Source organism: Pagrus major, chromosome 15, assembly GCF_040436345.1.
Source record: "Pagrus major chromosome 15, Pma_NU_1.0".
Lineage (NCBI taxonomy): Eukaryota > Metazoa > Chordata > Actinopteri > Spariformes > Sparidae > Pagrus > Pagrus major.
The window spans coordinates 24,529,981-24,541,372 of NC_133229.1; the positions used below are offsets into that span (position 1 = coordinate 24,529,981).

At 40.1% G+C, this 11,392-nt stretch overlaps 3 protein-coding genes across 3 annotated transcripts; 2 read left to right on the plus strand and 1 right to left on the minus strand.

Annotated features, from left to right (window-relative positions):
* Nucleotides 1-69: 69 nt before the first annotated feature.
* On the plus strand, nt 70-3,038 carry LOC141009531 (glutathione S-transferase omega-1-like). Its single transcript, XM_073482180.1, has 6 exons — nt 70-206; nt 1,401-1,509; nt 1,594-1,816; nt 1,904-2,005; nt 2,205-2,311; nt 2,587-3,038. The coding sequence occupies exons 1-6, from the start codon at nt 179-181 to the stop codon at nt 2,735-2,737; spliced, it is 720 nt and encodes a 239-aa protein (XP_073338281.1). The 5' UTR covers nt 70-178; the 3' UTR covers nt 2,738-3,038.
* itprip (inositol 1,4,5-trisphosphate receptor interacting protein) lies at nt 2,339-7,894 on the minus strand. The gene is made up of 2 exons (XM_073482179.1): nt 7,819-7,894; nt 2,339-6,114 (listed from the first exon to the last, which is right to left on the minus strand). Exon 2 carries the CDS (start codon nt 6,048-6,050, stop codon nt 4,449-4,451), a length of 1,602 nt encoding a protein of 533 aa, XP_073338280.1. The 5' UTR covers nt 6,051-6,114; nt 7,819-7,894; the 3' UTR covers nt 2,339-4,448.
* Nucleotides 7,895-9,780: 1,886 nt separating this feature from the next.
* LOC141009864 (cholesterol 25-hydroxylase-like protein) lies at nt 9,781-10,657 on the plus strand. The gene has a single exon (XM_073482592.1). The coding sequence runs from the start codon at nt 9,781-9,783 to the stop codon at nt 10,597-10,599; it is 819 nt and encodes a 272-aa protein (XP_073338693.1). The 3' UTR covers nt 10,600-10,657.
* The last annotated feature ends 735 nt before the right edge of the window (nt 10,658-11,392 follow it).

Here is an 11,392-nt window from a genome sequence, read left to right on the forward strand (position 1 = left end):
AACTCCCCCTTGTATGCTATTGGCTGACGTTTTATCAGACACGCCCATACCGGAAGTACAACACAAATAAAAATATTTCAGCCATGTATTGAGTAGTACGCGCTGCTCTCCGTCGTTGTTAGAGCTCCTTTCCTGCAAAGGTCACTTTCTGATTTCATTCACCACCTGAAGCGTAAACATGTCTACTGAAAAGTCTTTCGCCAAAGGTAAGACGTGCAGCGATTACCCGGCTAACTGAAAAAGTACCGTGCAGAAGACTTGCTCTCATTTATTGCTATCGAGCTAAACTACGATTAGCTTAAAAGTTGCACTTCCGTAAATATGCGTCTTGCTTTAGGGAGGTTAATGCGTGTTTTTAATGCGTTGTTTTACATTAAAAACATGTGGAAACTGAATTATACAAGAAGTCAAGTGGTTTCCATCACATGCACGTCTTCCGCACTGTCTTGTGCTGACAGTCACGTCAATCAAAAGACAATACTTTTTGCAAAGTCATCGTGAGTATGTAATGTAACAGGAGATGACATGAGTGTATTGCAGATAGTTTCTGTTTGTATTTTTGTATCTGAACTTATTACAATAAAGTTTTGGAAGAAAAAAAAAGTATTGGAAACAGTCCAAATAATTACCTCTTTTAATTTGATTAATTTCCATTGAATTTAATGCATTTTTTTTTTAGACTAGCACAGCCTACAGGGACTCAGGTGCTTCTGGCTTCTTTACTGATATTATAAGTTACTCATAACAAATGTACTGTAAGTTTTACTGCAGTTTCTTATTAGGAAAGAACACGAGGTCTCTTTTACGTGACTGTAAAAAAAAGGCTGAAAGGATAAAGGACTGTTTTACTATGAAGTAATGTAGATGAGATAATACAAGTATTAATACAATACAATGTAAAAAGTCCTGCAAGTCCTGCATTAACAAACATCGTAAATATCATCAAAATGTATAAAAATAATGTATTTAAGCAGGTAGGGATGCAAATTGTAAGTGATTTCCTTAATCAATAGTCAGCTGCCTTAACAATCAATTAATCATTAATAATGGATGAAATGTGTTGGACATTTTTCTTATAGCAAACTGCTTTAAACACTGACATGATCCATGTTTGGTGTGAAATCAGAGTCAGCTACACTAGGAGGTAAAAGGACAGATAAAGGAAACATAAAGTTACTTGGATTTTAAATGAAATGACACAAAATAATTACTTCATTTTATTACGATGCTCCCATCTGTCACTTTTCAACGACTGGCAACAAAATCCATACTGAGGCCTAAAATGTCATCAGTTTGTGTCAAATTACTTTTTGTATTTTTCAAATGACAAAAAAAAGTAAACTATTTTCTCTAAAATGTTCAGCATAAAATGAAACACTAAAGTATTTTGTGTCTTTCAGGAAGTGCCGCACCAGGCCCAGTCCCCGAAGGCAGCATCAGGCTCTACAGCATGAGATTCTGCCCATTCGCCCAAAGAGCCAGATTAGTGCTGAGTGCCAAAGGGATCAAGTAAAGACACATTTTATTACACTTTATTTTAAACCATAGCATCACTGTTACCTAAACATAAGATAACTATTATCTGTGTTTCAGGTATGACACTATCAACATCAATCTTAAAGACAAACCTGACTGGTTCCTTGGGAAGAATCCTCTTGGTCTTGTGCCAACACTGGAGACACCTGCTGGTGAGGTGATATATGAGTCTCCCATCACCTGTGAGTACCTGGATGAAGCTTACCCAGAGAACAAGCTGCTTCCTTCCTCCCCCTATGCTAAAGCTCAACAGAAGATGATGCTGGAAAATTTTTCCAAGGTATCGTATGTCAAGACTATTTTTGTATACTTGTCTATTAGTTACCCTGAGCAAAAAAAATCATGTGAATGTGACTGTTTTATACAGGTAGTACCATACTTCTACAAGATCCCCATGGGGAGAAGGAATGGCGACGATGTCTCAGGACTGACAGCTGAACTGAAAGAGAAGTTTGCCAAATTAAATGAGGTGGGTTGTGAGGTCAAGTGCTCTTTACATTCATCAGATATGTAAATTGGTAAATTGTGAAGTCAAAATTGTCCCCAGGAACATGCTTGCAACAGTAAAGTACAATTGTAATTGTCTTTGAATTGTAATAAATGGTACCTGCCTAGCTACAGTGCTTTTTTTATATATAACACTGATGAATGTTATGTTAATTTCTCAGGACCTGGTTAATAAGAAGACCAAGTTCTTCGGTGGTGATTCCATCACGATGATCGACTACATGATGTGGCCGTGGTTTGAGAGGCTGGAGATCTTTGAACTGAAGCCGTAAGTAAAAATCTCACATGACATTTAAAAATAAATACTTTTTAATTATGGAAGCATCTCAAAACACTCAAGGTCACTCTGCAGAGGAGCATAAAGTACAAATATAGGTACAGTACAAAAGTAAGCAGTATGATATAGAGCAAGGAATCTCACAGGAACATTAATCAAGTCTTCTTTGTCATGTTTCCTTTATGACATCTGATATGTTATATTTAATGACTTATGTTAATGTGTTTGGTCTTAGGTGACTGATTTTATTCCCATTGTCTTTTCAGCTGCCTCGACAGCACACCTGAGCTGAAGAAGTGGGCAGAGCGCATGTCGGAGGACCCGGCTGTCAAAGCCACCATGCACAGCGTGGACACCTACAAGGTCTTTACCAAGTCTTACATCGAGGGGAAACCTGACTATGACTACGGCCTGTAGAAACCAAGTGATGAAACCAAGTGATGAAACCTTCAACTGTCCATTGTTTCAGCATTTGGTCATAATTATTCTTATGTCTGTTTGATGTAATAAGAAAATAGACAATATCATGCCGAGTTAACAGTCAAGGGATACAGTAAAGAGAGAGAATGTATTTTTTCTGGACATTTAAGACTTATTTTTTTATTGAGAGGAAAATATGAACTCACCATAATAGGTATGAGGTACGGTGAGGTAAATATGTATCAGGGATTCATTCCAAAGAATTTTCTAATAAAAATTAGAGATGTAATGACTCTGACTTCAATCTGAATTTTGTTTTTGTCATACAAGAAAACTACATGGTGTTTAACGAGGTCCTTTTTACAACACGGGTCTATCAAAGATTTTTTGGGGGGAAAAATAAAATGCAAGGACCTTTCTTTTCTATTAAGCGAAAACAAAATAAGTACTTTAAGGGAAATGATGGTATTTTGAAACCTGGGCCCTATGTTTACACAATCTAGGGTGTGAAAGACTAACGGGTACAAAAAACGTTTGGAATCAGTCCAGTAGATTGCCTCCACAGATAGCCACAAAACATGCTAAAATGGCTCCGACAGCGTATTTCAACATTACCCAAATCATCCCTATAGATAGATTTTTTTGTTAAAGCGCAAGACTGTTTTGTTTGACCAGAAACAGCTTTCATATTGCTCTCTTCACAGCCACCAGGATCCACTGATGAAAATGGTCATTTTACCTCGCAGAACACAGGATCGAGGCAGCAGAAGACCTGCGACTCCCGTGTTCTGCGAGGTAAAATCAGTGTTTTTGTCAATGGAGTCTGGTCGCATTGGGAAAAGCGATGGCATCTGTTTCTGGTTAAACAAAAAGGTTTATCTCTATAGACATACTATCCATAATGTTAAGACACATAACAATAACAATCTCAGCCTGCTGTTGCAGCCATTGCAGCTTGTTGTGTGGCTGCTGGCTGAGGTCATTTACTGGACCAATTCCAAACCTTTTTTTCATTTACACACCAAAATATGTAAACATGGTCCCAGGTTTAAAAATGCCGGAATTCCCCTTTAACATTGAACATTACAAAATGTATTAGCTGCCATCAGATTTGCAACAGTATGCAAGAAAAAAAAAACACTGCTGTATTGTATAGAACATGATTCCTGTTAAACTGGCATAACATGAGAGGTATTTGTTAAAATAGTTCTCTGACGAAGTGCTTCATCTTTTTTGAGGTGAATGTTGATCATAACCCTTCATTTACATTACTTTTTTGCTGCTTTTTTTTAGAGGATATCTTCTGAAAACCTCTCCTTCAGGTTATGACACTAAAAACAAACAATATGACTCGTAAGCTTCAGAAACAGTCTACATGTTCTGATAATATACCCATCAAATCTTGTAGAAAACCTGCTGTTTTGCAGCTAGATTTAACAAACAGAAACCACTTTTCAAATGTTTCTAATGTTTGTTTGGAGGCCATATCCTTAATATACTGGTTGAAATGTCAAGTGTAAAGAAAGCAGCAGCAGAAACCACAACATCTCTAGATGTCAGCCATGACTGAATTAACTGTTGTATGTGCACCTTTTCATTTCAGTACATGACTATGTGGTGAGACTCTTTGTAGCAACGTTGCCTAATATTTAAAGATATGCAAGTGCTGAAAGTATGAAACACTTTGGACAACAAACAGGGCCAAAGCTCACACACTTTCATCTAGGCTGTGGTGTAAACCTCCATTTGACAGGTGAGGTGTGTACTCTTGTATGAGCACAGGTGCATTTCTCAACATTTCATGGAAATGCCTGACTGTTGCTGCGTGAAGCTCCCTCTGCAACACAAGAGACCGGAACAGATTGATGGGCTCCGCTTTGCGAATCATCTCAGGAACCTGGACGCCTTCTGGCACTTTACTGTTCCCGATCAGAACGTGATGGAGTCTCTTCTCCTGTAGGCTCCACTGCAAGAAGCTGAGCACATCCCGAAGCCTGTGCTCCATACTCTCAATGCCCCACGCTGAGGGCCTTTTAGTTAGCAGTAAATGCAACAGAGCGGTCTTTAAGTGGTAGTTGGTAAGAGCACATTTTCCTGTGAGCCCTGTTTGCTTTCTGTGTAGGAAAGTAACAATCTGAAGGCAGTGTAAATGACAGGAATGTTGTGGTAGGCGCTTAGCAAAATGTTTCAGCAAATTCCTCTCGTAGACAGCAAAAGAAAGGGGCCAGTATGGGTCTGGAGCGCCGTCACACTCTGCTGGAAAGTGTGAGACAAAATAAGCGTCTGTATCCTCCAGCTGAACCACCGGTATGATGTTGAACATGATGACTTTCCCCGAGCGGAATCGGATTTTCAGAGCACCGGCGGCATCCAGATTGCGAAAATTCACGTCAAAGTCGTATTTGTGGGAGATGCGTCCCCACGCTTTGGTGACAGAGATCTGAAACCACTTCATGACTTGATCTTTGGCTAAGAAAGACGTGTTCCTGGAGCACAGCAGCTCATCAGGACTGTGGTCTGCTTTGGGTGTGTCGCTCCTGCTGTGCAACAAACACAGCATGTCCTCTCCCAGGTTAGCAGAGCCACAGAGACAGCCCTCCTCAAGCCTGGTCACCTTTATCTTGCCACAGCCCTGCATGTCTGGAGGCATGTCGCTTGAGGGGCTGCACCACAGATCAAACTGGAAGCAGTACGGATCTGGAGGCGAGAAAGACACTATAAGGTCGCACATCAGTGGCTTGCACACCTTCCAAGACTCGAACATGCTTCCAATCCCGACAAAGTCCCCGACTTCCATGTCTGCCTCCCTGTCACACACGCTCCTGAGCGATTCCAGCAAGTCATCAGCAAAACCCTCCACAAACTCCCTCACCCGCCAGTTCTCGTGGGATGAAGTGTAGGTGCATTTATCACAGAAGTTGCTCAGGACATCCTTATCTAGTACCATTGTCCTGGGGGTGACAGAGCCGCTCTCTGAAAACACGTCTTCGTCCTCAACTGGCCGGATTTCACCCTGATTCAACCTGCACATCTCGATAGTGAAAAATATGATGAAAGACGCAGCGCTCCATAAGTACCAACTGTATCCATCCTCCTCCGAGCTGGTTTCTTCCTGCTTCGAGTCCAGCTGCGAGAGCTCTTTCTCCAGCTTGGCCTGCTCCACTTGCAGCATCTCCTCATGCTCCCGCATGCGAGCCATCATTGCCTCGTCCTGTTCTGGCAGCGTGGTGTTCTCTTGAGGAAAGAGCAAGGGGTGGTTTAAGATGGCAGCGGCCACCACCACACACACTCGTGCAATGGCCCCCTGCATCTTCAGCTTGTTTCTATACACATTTAAGCACCTTGCAGACGTCAATGCAGCTGCAGCTCAGGTCCTGAAACAAAGAGCAGAAAGAGTGATTTTACTGAAGTTGATTTAAGATGATAATGCATGAAATCATGGTATATATATTAAAAAAATCAAGTTATTTTTATAAAGCTGAACTCCACCCAAAGGGGAAGCACAGATTGTACCTCTAAAAATAGTCAGTGGGCTTAGTGACGCACTAGCCCTGTATCAGACTGTGCAACATGGGAGGAAGGAAGATTGAGCCCTCTAGAAGAGCGTCGCCCTTCTCTGATAACCCTATTCAGTTACCAACATTGTGCCTCTCTTAACATTTACATCCTGTAAACATCTTGTACAAAATAAAATGAATGACACTGCCCTTTCTGGAAAATGTCCAAATAAAGTGAAACAATGTGGAAAAAAACTCTCAGTGTCATTATTTCTTTCCTGGACGTCATCAGCTGACCGACAAGTAATGCAATATAATGTACAGAAGAGGAAATTACATAAGTCTCTTGCTTATGTTCCAAGAGTATAAGAAACAGGAAGTATGCATGCATCGTGATCTCACTTTGACATCAGGAGATTATGAACCGTTCTCTGTCAGACTTGAGCTTCAAAATGACAGCAGTAATGGCAGAGTATGTGAGGTCACAGAGCCAGGGAAACTTCCCATGACTTGCTCACTGGGATGCTTTCCAACACTTACATGGCTGAGACCATCCAAACAAACATCAAGCCAGACTTAGAGGCTCTGCACTGTGGTTCATTAAAAATTATTTGAGATCATCTATTGTTACAGAACATGAGACTATAGTGAACAGAAACAAAGACTGAGAAAAAGCAAGATAATTCATGTTACAAATGATAAATAGAGTTATGATTACTAACTTAAAGAGGCTCATCTTAGCTAAGTGAGTAAGTGCTGAGTAGGTTGCTAACTTTATATCTTCTCTACTCTTATTGACCATTATTCCATTAACCAAGCTCTAAGACCGTGAAGTAAAAATACTTAAGTAAAAGCAAACTTATTATCAGTAAAATGTTGATGTTATTAGATTATTATTATTATTATTATTATAAGTTAACATGTAGACAGCATGTGGCATCTGGTCACGTTGGAGCATACAACAAATAAAGTATGATGTAGCAGGTGCAACATGGGATGCATGAGCACAATAATGCAGCAATAAATCACATTACATATATTGACTTAAGCTATATGTTGATGCTAATACTTTTGCACTTTTATTTTGAAAAACACATTTTTTTTTAAAAAAGCACTACAGCAGAGTAGTAATCTGTGGTAGTGCTACTTACGTTTGATACATTTTTACTGATGAGTAAAATACAAGTAAACTACTTTAAAACAGTGTACAAGTACATGAGTAAACGCAAAATAAAAGTCTTTCCGCCGCTGTGACGTCACCGCGTATGCTCGCGCCAACGGTTCTCCCTCCTCGGTTGTCGTAGCAACAAAATAGTGACCCGTCCCGCTCATCACGGAAACAAGATGATGATGGCGGACAAACATCGTCCATCACAGACACATGAGTCACTTCACAGCCTGCTCAGCGAACAAACACTGCTTTGTACGATGAAGTGTAAAGTTTTTAAAACACAACAACAACAACTTTGGTCGGCAACTAGCTTAATTTGCATGTTTCGCGGCTCGGAGCTGTAAGTCTTCGTCGAGCAGCAGCGGGGCTAAAGTTCAGGAGGATACAAGGTAAGAAAGTTGCTAACCTACCTTTAAGATGTCCTCTGCTGCACCTCATGGTGATGGACTCATCGGACTCGTGAGAGGAAAACTTCACAACTTGTTTCTTACACATTTCCTGACTGTGAGCTCCACCCACACAGATAGAGACACCGCCCAGCTTCCTCTGTGCGACCAAAATAGGGGTTGTGAGCTGAGAGGAGCAGGGTGTGGGCTCCATGATGCGTTTAAACAAGCACAACATGGCGTATACAAAGTGCTGTACTCACTATTATATAAAGAGCTCGAGTGATCACAATATACAGGCCTACAACACTTAAATGAACAACTTTGCTGTAGTTTAATGGACTACAATAATGTTATGCTCTCCTTTTTATGATTGGATACAAATATGAGCCCTTTTCTAGATTTTTATTTGACTTTTTCATTATTTTTTACTGTTGCTCCTTATTGTTTTATGAAATTGTTAAATGGTTTTATTCATACCCTATGTTTTACTTACAAAAAAAAAAATCTGAAATGTTATGTTTAATATACAAGAACCCCATTATCTAGAAAAAACAAACAAACTAATTTATTTATATAGCCCAAAATCACAATCACATTGCCTCAGTGGGCAAGACACCTCAGGAAGAGCCTGAGTCTCACGTACAGAACAGAACAACAAAATCATAATTCACAAATTGCATTGACAGAATATCTGATACAATTTATGTAATAAATGTAAAGCGTGTGGATCCAGGAGGATGACTGAGCAGGCCGAGGCATCGCCAAGTGGTGCCAGGGCCCCGTGACCTCCTCTCCACCATGGTGACCTGGAAGAGGGCAGGCCACACAAGATAATTGGCAGCAAAAGAGAAAACATCAGAGTGAAGAGGCATCAGGGTATGATGAGCCAGATCTGTCAGTATGTGAGGCAGCAGCAGCAGCAGGAGGAGGAGGAGGAGGAGGAGGAGGAGGAGGAGATATATTATTATATTATGAGATATATTCTGCATCCACAAGGTGGTGCTGCATGCATGAGCAAAACACACAATTGGGTAATTTACTGTAGAAATCACAGCATTAAACTGGAAAGTGTGTATCTGGTAAATGACTGTATTGTTAAAAATACAGTCATTTACCAGATGGCTGTTACTGTGAATTTCACGATAAGTTTCTTACAGTGTGGGTACAATCAAATAAAGTGCAATGTCAAGAATAGTACAGTGTAGAAGTACAGTGTAATTAGAAATAAAAATAAACTTAAAATAACTGCTGCCTTTTGAGGAGAGAGGACACTTCTTTGTGTCTATGAAGTATTTGGGGTACATTTCCACTAAAGAACATCATCAACTTCTCCAGTTGTGACATCAGAGCATTTCACAATGAAAAGTGACGAGCTTTGTGCTCTTACAGCACTTTAATCACATCACCAACAATGTGCTGTAAACACTCCTGTATAAAATTACAGTGTCATCAATTTATTGTAAAAAAGAAAAAAAATCACAGCATTGTACTGAAAATTGTTCATCTGGTAAATTACCGCATTGTTAAAAATAAAGTATTTTCAGTTACAGTTAAAACACACTACATACACACAGTAGATACTTATTACTCTGTTTTATTTTACAATTATGTGTTATTGTTACTAAACACAGTAAATATACTGTAATTTCTTCTGTAGTAAGTTCCTTCTCAACGGCTGCCAGCTACTTACTCTAAATTTCACTGTAAGTAACTGAAGCGTCCTGCCACATTATGCACATATTGAACATATATTGTTCACGCTCCTCAGGTAATACCAACATCAACAATCACATATTTGACCTTTTAAAGTAATAAATTACAGCTGTTAATGTTTTCCACATGACTGAATGTAAATCACCCGTGAAGTCTTGTTTGGCAGTTTCCACAAAAAACCCCTCAAGTAACACTTTGCATCTTGCGCAACATGGCACCACTGCAGAGTACAAATGTGTCTGTACAGTGAAGTTTTCTCATACCGCAGGGATGACAAGCTCAGAGAGCATTCAGACGCTCCCTCTGCAGATTCTTTGGGACTGGCTAAGACAACAGAGCCTCCTCAGATCTCCATTTTTCCCAGTCTTCTTCTCTCTGACTATTTACCTGAGCTGCTGCCTGCCTTATGTTTGTCTGGATATACTCTGCTCACAACTGACCGTGATCCAGCGCTTCAAGATTCAACCTCAAAGCCAGGTAACATGGGAAATGGCTCAGAAGTGCTTGTGCACCATCTTGCACAACCACGTGTGTTTCATTTTCCCGCTGTCTGTTGTTCACTGGTACTTCAGACCTACGTCTTCTCCTCCACTGGCGCCTGACATGCTGTCTGTTGTTAGGGATATACTGGCCTGCCTCCTCCTCTTCGACACGCAGTACTTTTTGTGGCATGTGCTCCATCACAAGGTGTCCTGGCTTTACCGTCTCTTCCACAGGGAGCACCACTTCTACAGAGCCACCTTCTCGCTGACGACCGAAAACTCAAGTGTCTGGGAGATGCTGAGCCTCAGCTTCTTCACGACGCTGAACCCTGCTCTCCTGGACTGCCATCCGCTCACAGAGATGCTCTTCTACATCACTAACATCTATCTGTCCGTGGAGGCTCACTCAGGATATGAATTCCCCTGGTCTCCACATAGACTGGTGCCGTTTGGTCTCTACGGAGGAGCTCAGCATCACGACCTCCATCACCTCAAATTCAAAGTCAACTACGCGCCGTACTTCACACACTGGGACAGACTGTTTGGCACACTGCAGGGAAAATGCAGACAGAAGAGGGCAAGAAGAAAGTCTTTGAGTCGTGGTTAGAAGAATATGTGAAGGCCTCATTTGTTTATTTTTTTCCCCATCTGTTTACCTGCAAGAAAAGCAGCAAATGAAGAAAAAATGACTGACTTAATCAAGTTTAGATGATTACGACAAACAGGAGCTGTTTCAGCGTGGACATACAATCTTTAGAATAAGATAGACGTGGAAAAAATGTGAATCTAAACTTTAAATATGGCTGTTAAAGGTTTGTAGTTTGCTCCCTCAAGTGTAACCAAAGTTTTTCCACAGCAGAAAAATGTATGAATAGCTTAATATAAATTTTGTATGGAGGCCCAAAGGGGACTTAATTAAAATGTTAATCATATTGAATTATTTCATTTGAACTTTTACTCAAATAACACACATAAATAAGTGGAAAATTAAAATGTTATTGTGGAATTACTTTACAATTTTCAGAAGTCCCCATGGGCCTCCAAACTTTGGACCATCTTTAGCAACGGTAGTAATTCAGATGTCATATATCTGGATGTATGTATGTGTATAAATGTATTGAGCCATGTTTTGTCACAGATAACTGCAACAGACTGAGTAAATAGTGTAGACTGACAGCAGATGAGTGGATTATTCTGCAAGAGCAGCTTGAAAGGTTTATATGAATGTATTGGCATTTATTGTAATGTAAATGTATTTAAAAGTATCGCTTAAACCTCGTAAATCAATTTAATTGTGATTTTTTCCCTCAAACTATTTTACTTTTGCTACAGAATGTGAATGTAATATTGATGTTTTCTTTTGTAATAACCCTTTAGTTAACTGGCTTTATTAAAGGAGA